The sequence below is a fragment of the Daucus carota genome, chromosome 1 (genome assembly GCF_001625215.2).
Source record: "Daucus carota subsp. sativus chromosome 1, DH1 v3.0, whole genome shotgun sequence".
Taxonomy (NCBI): domain Eukaryota; kingdom Viridiplantae; phylum Streptophyta; class Magnoliopsida; order Apiales; family Apiaceae; genus Daucus; species Daucus carota.
In genome coordinates this window covers 23,992,087-24,009,984 of record NC_030381.2, presented here as the reverse complement: position 1 = coordinate 24,009,984, position 17,898 = coordinate 23,992,087, and the positions used below count along the sequence as shown (strand labels likewise).

Genomic DNA, 17,898 nt, shown 5'->3' with positions numbered 1-17,898 from the left:
TTTAAAATCCAACACACTCCCCAAATTTAACAACAAAATCATTTTATGTATCCACTCATATAAACATACTAACAAATTAATAATACAAAAAATTATTTTAATCCGATTCCTCTTTTCTAATTTTGAAGCGGAAACCAAATTAAATACATATAGTGACGCATATTTGACTGGCATGAACTATTTTGCTGGCATGAATCATGAAATCATGAATGATGAATGAGTAGTACCATACAAAAACTAGTTGTCCAGGTTCAATGTATAATTCGGACCCCCAACTCCCAAGCGCTCTCATTTTTATCACCTTATAAAACAATCATTATGTAAAGCCTCACTCCACAACCAACATTCATCTAAAACCTTAATCATAATCACCAACTTATAAAAATAAAACATGGGAGAAGTTGATGTAAGCTTCATTCAAGCCATTGAGCACAGACCTAAGCCAACTGTCACAGAAGCTCAAGGCATTCCTCTCATCGATCTTTCGATACCGGACACGCAGCTCCTTGTTGCGCAAATAGCTGATGCATGCAAGAACTGGGGTTTTTTCCAGGTGATCAACCATGGGGTACCCTCACAGCTGCGAGAAAAGGTGTTTTCAGCGTCCAAGAGCTTTTTTTCGCAGGCGAAAGAGGAGAAGCTGAGGGTGAGGAGAGATGAGCGGAATCCGTTGGGGTATTATGACACGGAGCATACCAAAAATGTTAGGGACTGGAAGGAAGTTTTCGATTTTACGGTGGAGAGTCCTATGGTCATGCCAGTTTCGCCTGATCCTCGTGACGAGGAGGTGAAGAAGTTCATCAATCAGTGGCCGAGGAATCCTGAAAATTTGAGGTGCATTCTCGTGTGATTGTGTTAATTGACCTGTTCTCCTAAAACCTTATTGTTACGGTATTTCTGAATTTTTGTGTTTGCGCTAATCCGTTTCTTACTTCTGCAACAACTTACAAGTTATTTGTTTGCATCCCACATGAAAGATCAGAATCTTTAGAAAAGGATCATGCACATGTGACATACTAGATCTTAATTTCAAATGATCCGATTTTTTTAAGAAATGTCAAATATGCTTAATGAGATACCCTTTCCGGAACAAGTGTCGTTTTGACTTTTTACACGTAATTTCAGATTTAAAAATTTTTTGTTTCAAAAAAAAGTTATTTTTCAATTTCTTTTTTCTGAATAAAAATATAATTGTTAAATTTTATTCAGAAATAAAATTGAAGAGTAATTGCGTTTTTTTTAGGTCTCAAATTATGTGTGAAATGTCTAAGAGAAACTTATTTTTGGATAGAGGAAAGTATGTTTTAGATAACAGAGTTTTAATTAACGTGATCACGGTTTTGGATGAACAATTCAGACAATTTAACTAAAGCAACTAGATTGTAGTGTTGAAATTTGTGGCTAATATATTTGTTACCAGGGAGCTGTGTGAAGAATATGCTAAAGAGGTAAAAAAGCTCTCTTTCAAATTAATGGGGCTTATAGCCTTGAGCTTAGGTCTGGCAGCAGACAGGTTCGATAAATGTTTCGAGGACTCAACCAGCTTCATTAGGCTCAATTACTATCCTCCCTGCCCTAGCCCTGACCTGGCGCTTGGTGTTGGTCGACACAAGGACGCTGGTGCTCTGACCGTTCTGTATCAGGATGATGTTGGAGGACTTGAAGTGAAGCCAAAAACTGATGGAGAGTGGATTCGGGTGAAACCTACTCCTAACGCGTATATCATCAATGTCGGAGATATAATTCAGGTATTATGCCTAACTCTGTAAAGTCTGAGTCCAAAGTCACCGGCATAAATTGCAAATATTATGCACACAGGAATAATGAACTAAATCACTAATATAAGATTGCTGGAGATATTGTTTTTGTGTTTCTTTATAGATGGACAGGAAATTTATAGAGCTACTTGCCTACTTTTGTGACCATTTTTAAGGGCTTTTATTAAGCAGGTTTGGAGCAATGACAAGTATGAAAGTGTGGAGCACAGGGTAATGGTGAATTCCAAGCGGGAAAGATTTTCCATTCCATTTTTCTTCAATCCCTCACATTCAACTAGGGTGAAGCCTGTGGTGGAACTAACAAATGATGAGAACCCTGCCAACTACGAGGAATATAACTGGGGAAAGTTTTTTGTGACTCGAAAGCTCAGTAACTTCAAGAAACTTGATGTCGAAAATATCCAGATCAATCATTTTAAGGTATCTGCATAGCTGAAAAATTATCAGAAGTTGAACTACAGTAGCTATTATCGATCTGATGTTATACAGTGGTCAGTAAATTGTTGGTTTTAAACTTTCAGTTACTTAATGTAATGCATATGCATGTACAGAATTATGAGATGTAATATTTCTCAAATAAAAGAGGTCTTCTGTTCTATTTTTAGCCCTGCAAGCAAGCTAAGATACTGCAAATGCATCTTTCGACTTGATCAAAAATTACTCATCAATTTCTATTCATCTTCTTTGATTAATTAAATTTTCTCTAACAATTTAAACTTGATTTTTTTTTGAGTTTGCTTATAACAAAAAAGTTTATCAAAATATAATATACATAGGCAACTAAGTTACCTGTCATTTTCACTCACATATATAAATGAATTTTTTTAAGAAAATTACATTTATTTGCATAATAGGTTGCAACTGGTTGCATAGGCAGCAAAATGATTGCCTGAGCGGCGAATACTAATATCACAAAAACAACCATAAAAGCAAAATCAACAAGCATTGCAACCAAAAAATCAACTAACACAGCAAACTAGAAATCAACACAAAAGCAACCAACTCAAACAAACAAGAAAACAATTCAAAGTAATCAACCAAGACTTACGGTCCATCTCTTTCTTTCTCGAGTTCTCTTCTCTGTCTCTTCCGTCTAAGCAACTGCGAAATCAAAATCAACAACCACTGCAATCAGCAATCATTCTCATCAATTGTTCGATTTCACAGAAATCCGAAACTCTAATAAAAAATTCATCTCATTGAAAGTCTAAGAGAGAGGGAAGAGGCGACTCTATACATGTATGATTGTGTTATACGTATACAACTTGCAAGCTATGGATGAGATGTGAAAGAAATTTTTGTTATAATATGAGAAAGATATACAGAGAGAGGGAGAGCGCGCCGAGACAGAGTTAGGAAAGAAATGAGACAATGAGAAATCGTATTTTTGAAAGTATAATGAACTGAGAAGATATGAATGAAATAGAAACAAAAATAACGTATTCTTGTAAATAAGAACAAGAAAGCACGTATTCCGGATGATTTTTCTAAATAATATGTTTTATAATATTATAAGTTATATTTTTACTTGCAGGTGGACTACAAAACTCTAATGAAATGGGTAGTCCACCGAACTTGACTCTAAATTATGCTCCTCGCATATATTTGTATTTCCACTGCTGGCAGGGAGGATAACATCAAGAAATTGTATACCCCGGATAAACGTGTCCAGGTTCGATGTATTATGTTACTACTATATAGAGTGAAAAATCAGCTTCACCATCTCACCCAGGATTTATTACTCAAAATTATTTAATCAAGCAAAACCTTTAATAATTACAAGTCAACAATGGCAGAAGTTGATCCAAGCTTCATCCAAGCCATTGAACACAGGCCTAAACTCACAGTCACTGAAGCTCAAGGCATCCCATTAATCGATCTTTCTATATCAAACACCCAACTCCTTGTTTCCCAGATAGGTGATGCTTGCAAGAACTGGGGATTCTTCCAAGTTATCAATCATGGGGTCCCTGTAAAATCACGCGAGAAGCTTCTACTTGCATCCAGAAGTTTCTATGCTCTGCCTAAGGAGGAGAAACTCAAGGTGAGAAGAGATGAAGTGAACCCTTTTGGTTATTATGACACTGAGCATACGAAAAATGTTAGAGACTGGAAAGAAGTTTTTGATTACACGGTGGAGAATCCGACTGTTTTGCCTGCTTCTCCTGATCCTGATGACAAAGAGCTCATCATGTTGGTTAATCAGTTGCCCAAGAATCCTATAAATATGAGGTACAGGGTTCACTTGTGTTTATTCGTGTTCCGTCTCAGAATAATAGTCTTGTTTTGACTGAGTTGGTCGTATTGACCAAACTACTAAATGGATGTTATTGTTTTTTTGGGTTTATTCAGGGAGGCATTTGAAGAGTATGCTCAAGAAGTGAAGAAGCTGTGTTACACATTGATAGAACTCATAGCCTTGAGCTTAGGCTTGCCTGCAGATAGGTTTAATAAATTCTTCGACAACTCAACCAGCCGAATCAGGCTCAATCACTATCCACCCTGTCCTGTTCCTGAATTGGCCCTTGGTGTTGGTCGACACAAGGATGGCGGTGCGCTAACTGTACTATATCAGGATGAGGTTGGAGGACTTGAAGTGAAGCGGAAAACTGATGGAGAGTGGATTCGCGTGAAGCCTACAAGCAATGCATATATCATTAATGTTGGTGATATAGTTCAGGTATAATTCTTTGCCTGATAAGTCTAGAACTTGTTACACTATCTGTAGAAGGTGTGTGTTATTTCTCTAATTTCTCAGTCTTTTAATGAATAATAAATCACTTGGCTCATTTTTATACAGGTCTGGAGTAATGATAAGTATGAAAGTGTGGAGCATAGAGCAATGGTGAATCCAGAGAAAGAGAGATTTTCCATTCCATTCTTCTTTAATCCGGAGCATTCAACTATGGTCGAACCACTGAATGACTTAACAGATGATGAAAATCCCCCCAAGTACAGGGCATATAATTGGGGAAAGTTCAACATGAACAGGAGACGAAGTAATTTCAAGAAACTTGCTGCTGAAAATATTCAAATCTACCATTTCAAGGTATCAAAATAGCATATCAACTATGGAAGCTTGTCAGTTGATGATCATGTCATGACTTGTGAGAGGATTACTATGATGTTACCAAAAAAGTTTGTATAAATTTTAATAAAAAATTATAGTCCAGATTTCAGCATTGCATAGATCTGTATAGAGTAATAAGATACAACATACAACCAGAATAAAATTCTTGTGTTATGTTGATTGATCCCTGGTGGTGAAACACTAGCATAAGTATTCCATGAGTTTGCTTTTTTACTTGCAAGTCCTCTGGAAAGATCATATAGACTGTATATGGTTCAAATGAATGAACTGTTCATCACAAGAGATTCAAAGTTGATGGTATAGCAAAGATTAGGGCTGTTTAACGAACCGAGCTGTTCGCGAACAAGCTCGAGCTCGGCTCGTTAAGAGCTCGTTCGGCTCGGCTTGTTAAGTTAACGAGCTCGAGCTTGAACACAAAAAATTGTTCGTTAAGTAAACGAGCTCGAGCCGAGCTTTTAGTATGTTCGGCTCGAGCTCGGCTCGAGCTCGGCTCGTTAAAGCTCGAAAAAATGTAATATTTTCGGGGTTTTTTTTATAATTTATATATGTTATTGAACTCATAATTTATATATGTTATTGAACTCAGAATTTATATATATATATATATATATATATATATATATATATTTTAGTGATGTAACCAAAATTTCGGAAAATAATAATTTTATATGGTTTGCTATTTTAACAGTCAAGTAGAAGGTTAACTAGTACCGCTAACTAGTGTTTAATCCTAATTTAGTGTTTCAATATTTTAAAAAATATTTCTTACCGATCCAACCGTATGGATGTTAACATATATACATTTTAGTGATATAAACAAAGTTTAAAAAAAATTAAAATTATTTGGTTAGCTATTTTAAGAGTCAACTAGCGGTTTGTCCTTATTTTTTTTCTGGCTCGGCTCGACTCGATTCGACTCGGCTCGGCTTGTATTTGTTCGCGAACAAGCTCGTGTTCGGCTCGTTAGTTAACGAGCCGAGCTTGAACACAATTTTTGTTCGATAAAAAAGCTCGGCCCGGCTCGGCTCGTCAGAAAAAAAATTAAAGCTCGGCTCGGTTCGGTCAAAACTCGGCTCGACTCGGTTCGTGAACAGCCGTAGCAAAGATCATAGTTTGTAGTTTAAAAACTCTGGACTGTTTTTCTTGCAGTATAATTTTATGATCTTCTGACAACCATATTATAAGTATTGTCTGTATACTAATTAAATATTAAGTACTGATTTCCTTTTTTTAGCTAATCATTGAGTACTCATTTCTTAGTCAATTGAAATGACCATTTGTACCAGTACAGTGACTGAAGATTGCAGAGACAGCTGCAGCTGTAAGCATGTCATAATTACAGATTCTGAAACAGAGTAACCACAAATAACCACAGAGTATTTTTCCAGAAAAATAAAGCAACCAAAACTAAACCACAGGCACATTCATTCCAAGAACTAATGATTAAAGATTAAACCAATCAACCTAGACCTTTAAATTATGTAAAAACTTAAATGTGTAAATATAAACAAAAGGAATCATGTACATTTTTACTAAAATGGCGCGGAACCAGGATTTTGAAAGACAAGAAATATATACGTCAAGGAGCGGAACCAGGATTTCTAGAGAGCAAGAAATATATACGTCAAGGAAGAACACCAATATACAAGCTCTGCGCATTCATGGAAAAGAGTGACGGGGAGGACTGCTGCTCCATGACAATACTAACAGCTTCACAGAACGCCATGACAAACTTAATCGCAAACTTGAGCAACTCCATGCAGAACTTCCACCTCTGGTACATCATATCTTTATATACGTGTGTGTTTGTTAGTTTGCTCAACTCTCCGCGTCTCCAACTCGAAATACACATTTATATGGTGCAGTTAAATTGGCTTATGGGTTGTCCAAGGGACAGATATAACCTTAAATCTATCTCAATCATAGGGATCGATAATAATATCTGAAAACTTCACCCTTTGTTACCATGACTAGTAAGACTCATCTTATCCATAGGGAGATTTGGAAACACCTACCAACTGGTAGGAATTTAATTAATGTTCTGAATTAAAAATTTCATGTAGAGCTGTATAATTGGTTGGCAATAAATTAACAATGGGGAAAAAAAACAGAACAGAAAATGTGGACATATTCCCCCATAACTCAATTATTCCTTGTATCGTGTTAAATGTTTTTCGAGAGGGGTTGCATATTTTGGCAGATTATAGGTACTCTTCTGCCCTAAAATAAGGACAATATGCTTAAACTACATGGAAAAAAGAAGAAGCTAAATGATTATAAATTCAAATTTTTAGAACCGCGTTGACTATAATGATCGGTTAAATTGGACCTGTAAGACATTATGTTAATTTGCTGAACTTGTAAGATATGGCTATATTGGTTGGTTATAATTTAAAAATGGTATGGTATGTTATTGGCAAAAAACAAATATATGTTATTAATATTTTGGCTTGTTATAAATAGAATATATCACTTTAATATGGTAACAAGTGATGTGTAATCTTCTTAGAGACCTGTAGCGGATCTACAAATAATAGTCATCCATAGGAGGTTGGCTATAATTATAGATAACATGTGGGGATGTTTGGAGCATGAATTTTTGAAGTCATTAGTTGTATGACAACTAGGATTTAGCTAAGAGGTTGATTCATAATACTCTTAGAGCATCTCCAACGGCGTTGACTATAATTGTTGGCTAAATTGGACCTGCAAGACATTATGTAAAATTTGCTGAACCTGTAAGACATTTTGTTTCAATGCTATTGGCTATATTGGTTGGTTATAATTTAAAAATAGTATGTTATTAATCTTTAAATTGTTAAAATAGAATATATCAGTTAAATATGGTAATAAATGATGTACAATCTTCCTACAGATTTTCTTACAGACCTGTAGAGGTTCGAAGAATTTAGCCATCCATAGGAGGTTGGCTAAATTTATAGACAACAGCTGAGCATGGTTGGAGTTACGTTTTTGGAGCTGTTGGCTAATTTTTTTTATTTTAGGTATGCCAAATCAATTTTTAGCCAAGGGTTAGAGCATCTCCAACGGCGTTGGCTATAATCGTTGGCTAAATTGGACCTGTAAGACATTATGCAAAATTTGCTGAACCAGTAAGACATTTTTCCTCAATGGTACTGGTTATATTGGTTGATTATAATTTAAAAATAGTATGTTATTAATATTTTAAATTGTTAAAAAAGAATATATCAGTTCAATATGGTAATAAATGATGTACAATCTTCCTACAGATTTTCTTACAGACCTGTAGTGGTTCGACAAATTTAGCCATCCATAAGAGGTTGGTTAAATTTATAGACAACAGCTGAGCATGGTTGGAGTTGAGTTTTTAGAGCCGTTGGCTAAATTTTTTTATTTTAGGTATGTCAACTCACCTTTTAGCCAAGGGTTTTAGATTGTTGGAAATGCTCTTATACACTTTTTTTTTTTAATTAAGATGCTCTTATACACTTTAAAAAAAGTAGAAAATACAACTTTTTTTCTCCTAGATAATAGTTTAATTTTGATGAGTATTCTTTATACATTTTAAAATACATATAAAATTCACAATCATATAAATTCTATGTTTGTCTTAAAATAGTTGGATCGTCAATTTCAATAAAAATATAAATATATAAATACATTAGTAAAAAATTGTAAAAACTAGGTTGGCGCGGGGCAGAATTATTTCGAATCTTCGATTAGATAAAGAAATATTAATACGGATACCCCCCGGGGTCTCTCCCTCTCTCCCCTCTACCATTCTTTTTCTTTTTTGTTGATGTTATATGTACAAGTTTAGCAACTGAATCGTGAGGCACTCCTTGATCACATCTAATTGATCAACGAACGGCTGAGTACTTTTTTTCTAATTTTCTGTTTGGATAGCGATCAATAGAACAATCGATCGATTCTCTGGCGGATCTCCTTTCTCATCACAATTCCGTCTCTTTAAAAGGTACGTCTTTTTCTATGTTTGTTGTGTGTTTTTCGCTTGTTTTGTTGGCTTTTGTATTTTATTATGATTGTAGATATACATTGTTGCATGTTTGTTTCTCTTCTCTTTTGATATAGAAGTTGTATAGGGTTTTTTCGGTGATCAAATTCATTTGTAACTTCGTTGGATCTTGTTCGGATTAGGTTGTGATTTTTGTTGAGTATAATAGCTTATATTTTTCTAACTTGATTTATCTTAGCCGGATTTGATGTGGTCGTCGATCACAATATTAGTCGAAAACGAGGTGTGTTTTAGTTTTTTATGTGTTCTTTGTGTTCTTCGTAGTTCTTGATTTGTTGATGTGTTTCGTGTGTGTTTGATCTTCTACATTATAAATTTTAGTTTTCAAAATTGTTTTTAGTTGCATGTACGGTAAATTATTGATTTTTTGATTTGAATATGAATTATTTTAATTATGGTATAAATTTATATATTGTGCATGTATATATGTTAGTGTGCAATAATTTTGGGTGGGAAGGAATTAATTACTTCAGTTATACATAAGGTATTAAATTGGGCTTTTTTTATTAATAATCACGTTTTCAATCTTATTTCCAAAAATACTACCTTATCCAATCTTATTTTCAAAAATACTACCTTCTCTAAAATATTTTCAAAAATACTGTGGTTGCATATGCAACCATATATGCAACTGAATTCCTGATTTCAAGTTCCAGTTTTCAAATGTCATTTTCGACCTCATATTTGGAATCGATATATATATATATATATATATATATATATATATATATATATATATATATATATATATATATCGATTCCAAATATGAGGTCGAAAATGACATTTGAAATCTGCAACTTGAAATGAGGATTTGTAGTTGCATATATGGTTGCATATGGGTTGTATTCAGTTGATTCTATTGTAATCTAATGGCCCCGCCAGGGGCACCCATACATCAGTTGCAACTTACAGTTTTCCGTTGCATATGAGGTTGCACGCAACCTCATATGCAACCTCATATGCAACTAAATGCAACTGAAAACTGTAAGTTCCAACTGAAGTATGGGTGCCCCTGGCGGGGCAATTAGATTGCAATAGAATCAACTGAATGCAACCTCATATGCAACTAAATGCAACTGAAAACTGTAAGTTCCAACTGAAGTATGGGTGCCCCTGGCGGGGCCATTAGATTGCAATAGAATCAACTGAATGCAACCTCATATGCAACCTCGTATGCAACTAAATGCAACTGAAAACTGTAAGTTGCAACGGATGTATGGTGTGCCCCTGGCGGGGCCATTAGATTGCAATAGAATCAACTGAATGCAACCATATGCAACTGAATACAACCATATGCAACCATATATGCAACTGAATTCCTGATTTCGAGTTCCAGTTTTCAAATGTCATTTTCGACCTCATCTTTGGACTCAAACCATTAGTTTTCAAATGAGGTTGCAAAAGTTGCAAACAGTATTTTTGAAAAAACAATTTTATGAAAAGGTATTTTTAAAAATAATTCTGGAAGGTAGTATTTTTGTAAATAATTAAAGAAAAGGTAGGTAGTTTTGTAGATTTCCCAATACTTTTTTTCTTAATTTATCATTCTTATGTTTGTTTTTGCTTGGTTTGTTTTTCAGGATCTTGGAGAGAGACCTTACGGGTTTTCTTATCAGACTTTAAAGTCTTATTATCTAAACATCCGGAGATATCTTTGCGTATCTTTCGGTTAGATGATAAACTTTATTGGATGAAAGTAATCCCTGATGCGGCTATTGTATCTATGATACAACTCATCTACGAGTATGTAGATCCTCACAAAAAAAAAGAAAGAAATATTAATACGGAGTTAATCTACGACAAAAATTATTCTTCTCACTTGGACGCCTATTTTCGAATTGTTTATCTTTTGAGATTTTCGTAGAAACATGAAATGTCCACTTAAAAGTTAAAAGAGTGCTCAGTGTGATGTTGAAAGCCAAAAATCAGATAAATTTTGCTCGGATAAAATATATAATTTGAAAAAGATTGTAATATCTTTTAGCAAATACGCAAGGAGAATACAAAGGACACAGCAAACTTAAATATATGGTCTGGGCAAAAAATGACTACATGACTCTTGCCAAGTGCATTATTTTAATACAGTATGGTAATTCCACAGATAATTAATATAATACTATAAATTACCAGACAAATACTCCCTCCGTCCCGAAATCCCATTTTAGTTGTCACATTTTCATTTTTGTTGGTCAAATTGACTAAATTTTGACCAAAGATTATAAGTCTTTCTTTCATTATTTTAAAAAACTCAAAATTACATCTTAAAAGGTTAAAGTAGATTAAAAGTTTTTTCCTGTGATATATATTTTTTATTTTTTCAATTGATAAAATATTAATAAATTTCAGTCAAACTTTGGTCAATTTGACCGGTACAAAACCAAATATGACAACTAAAATGGACGAAGGGAGTATTATACAGCTGAGAGATCTTAACTAAACAATTTTCATCAAATCATACTAGTAGATCATAACAAATCTAGCCGTTTACTTGTTTATAGTAATAATGAAATCCATGAATAATAACAATAATCAAATCAATCAACTTCAACAACTTACCAGTAAATCTAATTGACAATATTAAATGTGGATATCTTCAACCAAACAATATTAAATTATATCCATACTATTTACTTGTAATATCCACTTGGTATATGCTTGTAATATCCACATTCACAACTTCGAACCTGGATAAGAGCTAAAATTCCGAAATCTTAGTTAAATCAGTTTTCAAGATCCTGGGATTGAAAATTTTGAGACTCAGAGATAGATCCCAGTGTATAAATAGAGGATTCAAAAATTTTAGAAGCCTAGAATATTGAATGCATGTCTTCAGCCTTTGCATATTACTAGTACAGTACAAGGCATTATGCGCTTCATAATAGGAAAGTTAAGGTAAGAAGTATAGCAGCTGAAGGCTGTAGAAGCAAGAAAATGAATTAGCAACTAAACTTAAGCATAAAAAATTATATAAAATATAAATGAGCACAAAATGCATAGCAGACTAGCTAAGAAAAGATGAGAAAAGCAGATAATGATGCTGAGAACTCCAGAGAAGATGATAGAGAAAAACATACCTTATTTTACTTAACAATTTTGCACAAACAGAGGACCGGAAATTATAGACACGCCCCGAGTATTAGGTTACGTTACATCACGAGTACGCAGTACATATATACCAATTGAAGGTGGAAAGCGGAAACAACAGAGTATCAAGAGCTTTGCTCATTAGAGAGTGGAATGCAGGAAGAAACACAGGTGAGAAACAAAAGTGAAAAACATAGTTGCCCTATCATCTGGAAATTTCAGATAATAGAATTCGTATGTGCTCGGAGGACACTTTTGCCTAACTTTTTACCAGATTTAGAGACTATATATATGCTTGGACAACAGAAACTGCATGCTTCCTTAACCTCCTACCATATGTCAGAACTGAACATAAAATCACATAGCATAAACTATTTCTCCACTACTGTCGAGATCAAGATCTGGATCACTCTCTAGATCCTCCTCCATGTCATCATCAATGTCCAGACTACCTGTCAGATACTGATTGAGATTGTTTCCTCCATTAGCAGGTATGGTTGCCTCTGCAATTATCTGCATTATTTCATCAACGCTCTGCATGGGTGGATCAGGCTCATTATACTGGTTCAATTTGTTTTCATCAACTAGATCTGCCGGGAGGTTTTTCAGAAACCAGTCGTGGTTTTTAATCTCGTCCATGTTTATCCTCTGTTTCAAATAAGGAATCAGAAAGAATACCATTAAGTCAGTCCTCCGATCTAGTTAAATTATAGTAGAGTAATAAGAATTATAGTGGCATAAGCACTTATAATATGTTCAAGAAAGCAGATTTGGCACATTTTGTATAGACTAAATGGTTTTTAGAATGACAGCATCTGCTCTTTCCCCAGCCACTTCAAAACCAGAAACTGATTATACAAACACAAGAAAGTATGCATAAAGTCTACCCAGGATAAAAGCTCGAAAGATGAAAGATAAAATATAAAATAAATAAAAAATAAAAAGTAAGCATAAAAGTAATCTGTCCTTTAGGAAGCAGAACATGAAAAGAAATTTCCCTCCAGCCGCTAAGGTAAATTCTGTCAGTACTCACAGTATCGAAACGGTGACTACCTTTGCAGGGTCAGCTACAAAGATCCTGGAGATTAGATGACGGCACTCAGCAGATATATGAACATAATCTGGAATTGAATACTGGACGTTTAAAATTCGCTGCACAAAAAAAAATATTAGTAGGAGTATAGCAAGACGGAGTGCATTATAAATTAGAGGGTGACTCGTTACATGAATTGTCTTGCGAAAATTTTTAGGTTCCTCAGGGTCCTCAAAAGGATATGCGCCCACTAGCATGACATATAATGTAACACCGCATGACCATACATCCGCAATCTGAAGTTAATTTGGCAAGATAACCAAATAAATAGGAATTAGACCTTATATTGCAAACAAGAGCATAGTGGTGACTAGCAGCATATAGTTGAAGAAACAGAAAGCCAGTTCATGTCTATGCTGACATGAGCATGTAATTAGTGAACCTGAATTAGAAGACACGCTCGAGAACAGCATGATTTACGCATAAATTGACATGTGAAGCTTATACAAAGGGGTATAGATTATTGAGCACATTTTTTTCCCTTGAGGATTGTGGCTTGACACAAAACTAGCACAGAGAGGGTAGGAGGAAAATGAATATGATAACATCAAATTTCTAAGAATTTTTGAAATACGATTCAAACAAACTGCTGATGCATGGGTCGTAACAACATAATTGACACCAAATAATGGACAATTGTCTAATCACATTTAAATTAGAGTTGATGACTTAATTTACCTTGCCATCATATTCTTTCTTCAGTAACACTTCAGGAGCAATATATGCAGGTGTTCCAACAGTTGACTTTGGTTGTGAGTGCAGGACCGACGACTGAGGAATCAGAAATGAAAGAAAAACTGAACTAATTAAAAACAACAATACGAGAAATAGAGAGGTAACAGAACTGAAACACAAGTACAGATCAGAAGAATGAACTATCATTGGTAGTCAGTTGGAAAGTCAATGGAAATTTACAAAAGATATGAATGATGCCAAAGATAAGATACCTAGTAACAGAAATGAAATAATAAGGGAATTTAGAAACAAATAAAAATTAAAATGTGATACCTTGGAATACCCGAAATCACAAATTTTCAACCGAGGTGCTGGGCTACCATCCAGTAATGTGTTTTCCAGTTTTAAGTCACGGTGACATACTTGCTTCATGTTAAAATTTTAATATCGAATATAAGTGCCTCAACAATACAATTATTCCGGGAATGCATAGAATTTTTTTAGAATACCATAGCATGACAGTAGCTGACTCCAGATATGAGTTGTTGGAAGAAGAAACGTGCCTGCAGCACAATCTAGGAGTGAATGCACCTAAAATATATAGGAGATAATATTGACAACAAAACTAGAGCTTGAATAAAAACCTCATCCTCGCTGAATCGTCCAGCATTGCATATCCGCTCAAACAGCTCACCTCCGGATGCATACTCCATGACAATAGCCAAATGGGTTGGTGTTAAAATGACCTAAAAAAGGGATATTTTGATTTAAGAAAAACTTCACACTTGAAATTTCATGTTAGATAAAATTTTAAATGGTCTCTGGAAAAAATATAATACCTCTTTAAATCTGACAATATTGGGATGCCTCAGCGATCTGTGGTTGATTATTTCACGGGAAACATTTTCATCTATCTGTATAAACAAAAAGTGAAACTAAATCAATCAAAATACATTGATACACAACTGATGCTGTGCTCCAACATTCATCAACTACGACATCACATAGAAAACCATGTGGAGTATAACGACGAAGGTAAATGCAAATATTAATTTCAGCACAAACTTTTTAAGCATCAAAGGTAATCATTGTTTTTGGAAGCTTCTACTCCCTCCGTTTCAATTTACATGTCTACTTTTAAGAAAAAAATTTGTTTCAAATTAGTTGTCCACTTCAACTTTGCAAAATCATATTTCCAAAATCAATTCTACTCCACATATCTCTTATTTATATTTCCTAGATCAATCTCATTCAACATATTATGGTCATTTAATGCAATTAATTTGTGAACATTCACTTTTCTTAAACTGTGTGATTTTTTGAAAGTGGACATCTAATTTGAAACGGAGGGAGTAATAGTAACAGTCAGTTGAACCAAATCTAGGCCACCCTGCCAGACAGAATAACTATTATACTACAATTAGTACATAAGAATACAGCGTCGATATATTTCCAGTCTGTTCCATTCATGGTCTCTCACAAAACCGCCACAAATAATCAACTACATATGCTGAAATAGGGGAGACTGAATTTCGAGGAGGTCTCATGAGGCGCTATGCTAGACCTTAATCACACGACTGAATAACTAACAAACAGAAGCATGTATCCTGGTTAAAAAAATATAAAGACTAAAAAACAGCTAATCTTAATCGGAAATTAGTAAAACACGACCTTCAATCACCTATATCATAATTTCTCAAATACATTTCACTTATCACCTCTTACATATAACCTTGATCTTCTATACAGACATAATTCCGTGATACATATCCTCAAAAATCGACTCTCATCATGAAATGCCTCGAACAGGGATAGCCAAGACCAATTAATACGAAGAGCCCGAGCTCTCGAGAATTAACATACTACTAACACTACTAGTTATTCAATTTCATCATATTCTACCACCTAAATAATTCATATTTTCGAGAAACAAAACGAAAATTTGGGGGCAAATTCTCCACCACACACACCACCAAACCAAACCAACACAAACAAACTAAAGAACAGACCACAAATTAAGAAACAAACAAACCTTGTCACCTCTTTCAATATACTTAACAGCAACAAGCTCATTAGTGTGCTTATCTCTCATCAACCGGGCCACCCCAAAATTACCCGACCCGATATCTCGGACCAGCTCATAACGATCACTATCATGCATTATCGGCATGTCCAGACCAGCTCCAACAGTCATAGCTGGACGATCCATATATAAGTATTGATTGTGAGAGATGTAATAGGGACAAAAGGGGCCTAGTTTTCAGCAGACTCAGTTACATGGTTATCATAAAATCGTGATATCATCGTCATCAATGAGTCAAATTTATTTGACCCGACCCGAAACGTGGCGGGAAATTGATCACAAGCTGGGGTTGGTTGAAGAAGATGAGGTTGAGCCCGTGAAGTGTTTTATTTCTTGGGTTTTAAAGTGGGACACTTCAACGAGATATATATTCTAAAGAGTGTTGATGATATATACACAGTATACGCAAATAATGCAATTATAGAGATGAGGAAGATAGAAAGGAAGAAAAAGGATGATGGAGCTCGTGAAAGTCTGCCGCTCTCTCTAATGCTATTTATCGCATATCTTTTATTTTATTTTTTCAACCCCTTAAATTACACTTTTTGGTTACGTTTGAGTTTGACCGCAAAAATCAGCAAAAATGACCCCAGATCTCATAAAAAAGAAATGCCTTGAATAATATAGTTAGAAAAAATGACCCTAAATATCAGTTATTGACGCCTAATAATTTAGATTTTTCAATTTGAGAAGAAAATGTTAGATCGTGTAGCGTTTTGTTGGTTTGAACCCAACAAAACCCTACACGACGTGTAGTCTTAGGTTAACCCTGACAGAACGCTAGACGATGTTGCGTTTTGAATAAGTATCCAAAACACTACATGATATAACGTTAATAAATGATATTTGGGGTCATTTCTCTGGATTATGATATTTAGGGCATTGGTCAACACTCGAAGATCAGGTGCTTGTTTGGTTGACATTTACTCTCTTCGTCTATATGGATATTATACGTTCAGTGTTTGCATGTATTTATTCAGAAAAAATAAGTAAAAAAAACATGTAGACCACATATGTATTTGTAGTATTGTAGACCAACATCTTAGTCATTTCTTGTTTTTAATATTTCCATATTATTCTCCTTTTTTTTTTGAAGGAAACGAACTTGCATAAATTAAACTTCCTCAGATGCCAGAATACAAGTAATAATCTCTGGACCAGTATGTACCCACTCCTGTAGACCTGACATAGAATATGCAGCCTTAGCTAACAAATGGGCTACATTATTCGCAGACCTATGGACAAAAGCCACTAACACTTCATCAAAGTGTTTAAGAACATCAATACAATCGTCGATAATCATATCAAAATAGGAATTTTCTCAATCTCCATTCACTGCATCCACCACCAGCTTAGCATCACACTCAAAAATGCATTTAGAGCTCCTCCGGTCCTTTATCCAAGATAGTGCTTCCCTCAGGCTTATTGCCTCTACTTCCCGGGGCTGCATATTTCCTTGAATCGCAGCAGCCTTAGCCCGTAGGAACCGACCACTTTCATCTCGAGCAACACACGCAACTCCCAGATGAGCTGTCCCTGGTACACAAGCTGCATCCGTATTTATTTTGACCCAGCCTGTAGGAGGTTTTCTCCACATTCGATCCCCCAGTTGATGGGGTGCTGTACCTTTCCCTTTCTCCGCCTGAGCCTTGTTCCAGTCCGCGAGCATATGGCAAATTCTAGATTTCATACCGAAGGTAGATGTATTCACTCGATCCCACACCTAGCAGTTTCTTCGGTTCCATAAATTCCAGCATATGATTCCTACTAAGCCTATCTGCTCCTTACTTCCTACATGAAAAATCCGCTGCAGGACTGTCCTCACTGAATCATTTGGCCGCAATGTGATCAAACTTCTCAGACCCATAATGTCCCACACATCCGCTGCAAACTTACATTCAAACAAGACATGTTTGTCATCTTCTATACACGTATGGCACCATGCACAAGCTGTACTAATGCTCACATGCTTCGTCACCAATGCAGCAGCTGTAGGCTAACAATTGCGACAAGCTCGCCATAACAGATTAACCATCTTTCCTGGTAATTTCAGTTTCCATAACTTGCTCCAGAAC

At 35.1% G+C, this 17,898-nt stretch overlaps 3 protein-coding genes and 1 long non-coding RNA gene across 4 annotated transcripts; 2 read left to right on the top strand and 2 right to left on the bottom strand.

Annotated features, from left to right (window-relative positions):
- Window positions 1-248: 248 nt before the first annotated feature.
- LOC108199910 (protein DMR6-LIKE OXYGENASE 2) lies at window positions 249-2,382 on the top strand. The gene is made up of 3 exons (XM_017367969.2): window positions 249-834; window positions 1,421-1,748; window positions 1,950-2,382. The coding sequence occupies exons 1-3, from the start codon at window positions 392-394 to the stop codon at window positions 2,208-2,210; spliced, it is 1,032 nt and encodes a 343-aa protein (XP_017223458.1). The 5' UTR covers window positions 249-391; the 3' UTR covers window positions 2,211-2,382.
- On the bottom strand, window positions 1,387-3,202 carry LOC135152689 (uncharacterized). The gene is made up of 2 exons (XR_010292087.1): window positions 2,827-3,202; window positions 1,387-2,202 (listed from the first exon to the last, which is right to left on the bottom strand). It is a non-coding gene; the product is annotated as an uncharacterized LOC135152689 (long non-coding RNA).
- Window positions 3,203-3,415: 213 nt separating this feature from the next.
- Window positions 3,416-5,032, top strand: LOC108199992 (protein DMR6-LIKE OXYGENASE 2). Its single transcript, XM_017368064.2, has 3 exons — window positions 3,416-4,010; window positions 4,131-4,458; window positions 4,579-5,032. The coding sequence occupies exons 1-3, from the start codon at window positions 3,568-3,570 to the stop codon at window positions 4,837-4,839; spliced, it is 1,032 nt and encodes a 343-aa protein (XP_017223553.1). The 5' UTR covers window positions 3,416-3,567; the 3' UTR covers window positions 4,840-5,032.
- A 6,912-nt stretch (window positions 5,033-11,944) lies between these two features.
- LOC108205083 (serine/threonine-protein kinase SRK2E) lies at window positions 11,945-16,326 on the bottom strand. The gene is made up of 9 exons (XM_017374867.2): window positions 15,773-16,326; window positions 14,580-14,654; window positions 14,385-14,486; window positions 14,250-14,303; window positions 14,074-14,166; window positions 13,744-13,836; window positions 13,197-13,301; window positions 13,026-13,124; window positions 11,945-12,620 (listed from the first exon to the last, which is right to left on the bottom strand). The coding sequence occupies exons 1-9, from the start codon at window positions 15,947-15,949 to the stop codon at window positions 12,330-12,332; spliced, it is 1,089 nt and encodes a 362-aa protein (XP_017230356.1). The 5' UTR covers window positions 15,950-16,326; the 3' UTR covers window positions 11,945-12,329.
- Window positions 16,327-17,898: the final 1,572 nt, after the last annotated feature.

Excerpts from the sequence above, each read along its gene's own strand:
- LOC108199992 (XM_017368064.2), top strand. The coding sequence starts at position 3,568 with ATGGCAGAAGTTGATCCAAGCTTCATCCAAGCCATTGAACACAGGCCT. Across the intron at positions 4,011-4,130 it reads AAGAATCCTATAAATATGAG|GGAGGCATTTGAAGAGTATG; the intron begins GTACAGGGTTCA and ends GGGTTTATTCAG. Across the intron at positions 4,459-4,578 it reads ATGTTGGTGATATAGTTCAG|GTCTGGAGTAATGATAAGTA; the intron begins GTATAATTCTTT and ends ATTTTTATACAG.
- LOC108205083 (XM_017374867.2), bottom strand. The coding sequence starts at position 15,949 with ATGGATCGTCCAGCTATGACTGTTGGAGCTGGTCTGGACATGCCGATA. Across the intron at positions 14,167-14,249 it reads TCAGCTACTGTCATGCTATG|CAAGTATGTCACCGTGACTT; the intron begins GTATTCTAAAAA and ends TTTAACATGAAG. Across the intron at positions 13,837-14,073 it reads GTGATTTCGGGTATTCCAAG|TCGTCGGTCCTGCACTCACA; the intron begins GTATCACATTTT and ends CTGATTCCTCAG.
- LOC108199910 (XM_017367969.2), top strand. The coding sequence starts at position 392 with ATGGGAGAAGTTGATGTAAGCTTCATTCAAGCCATTGAGCACAGACCT. Across the intron at positions 835-1,420 it reads AGGAATCCTGAAAATTTGAG|GGAGCTGTGTGAAGAATATG; the intron begins GTGCATTCTCGT and ends ATTTGTTACCAG. Across the intron at positions 1,749-1,949 it reads ATGTCGGAGATATAATTCAG|GTTTGGAGCAATGACAAGTA; the intron begins GTATTATGCCTA and ends TTTATTAAGCAG.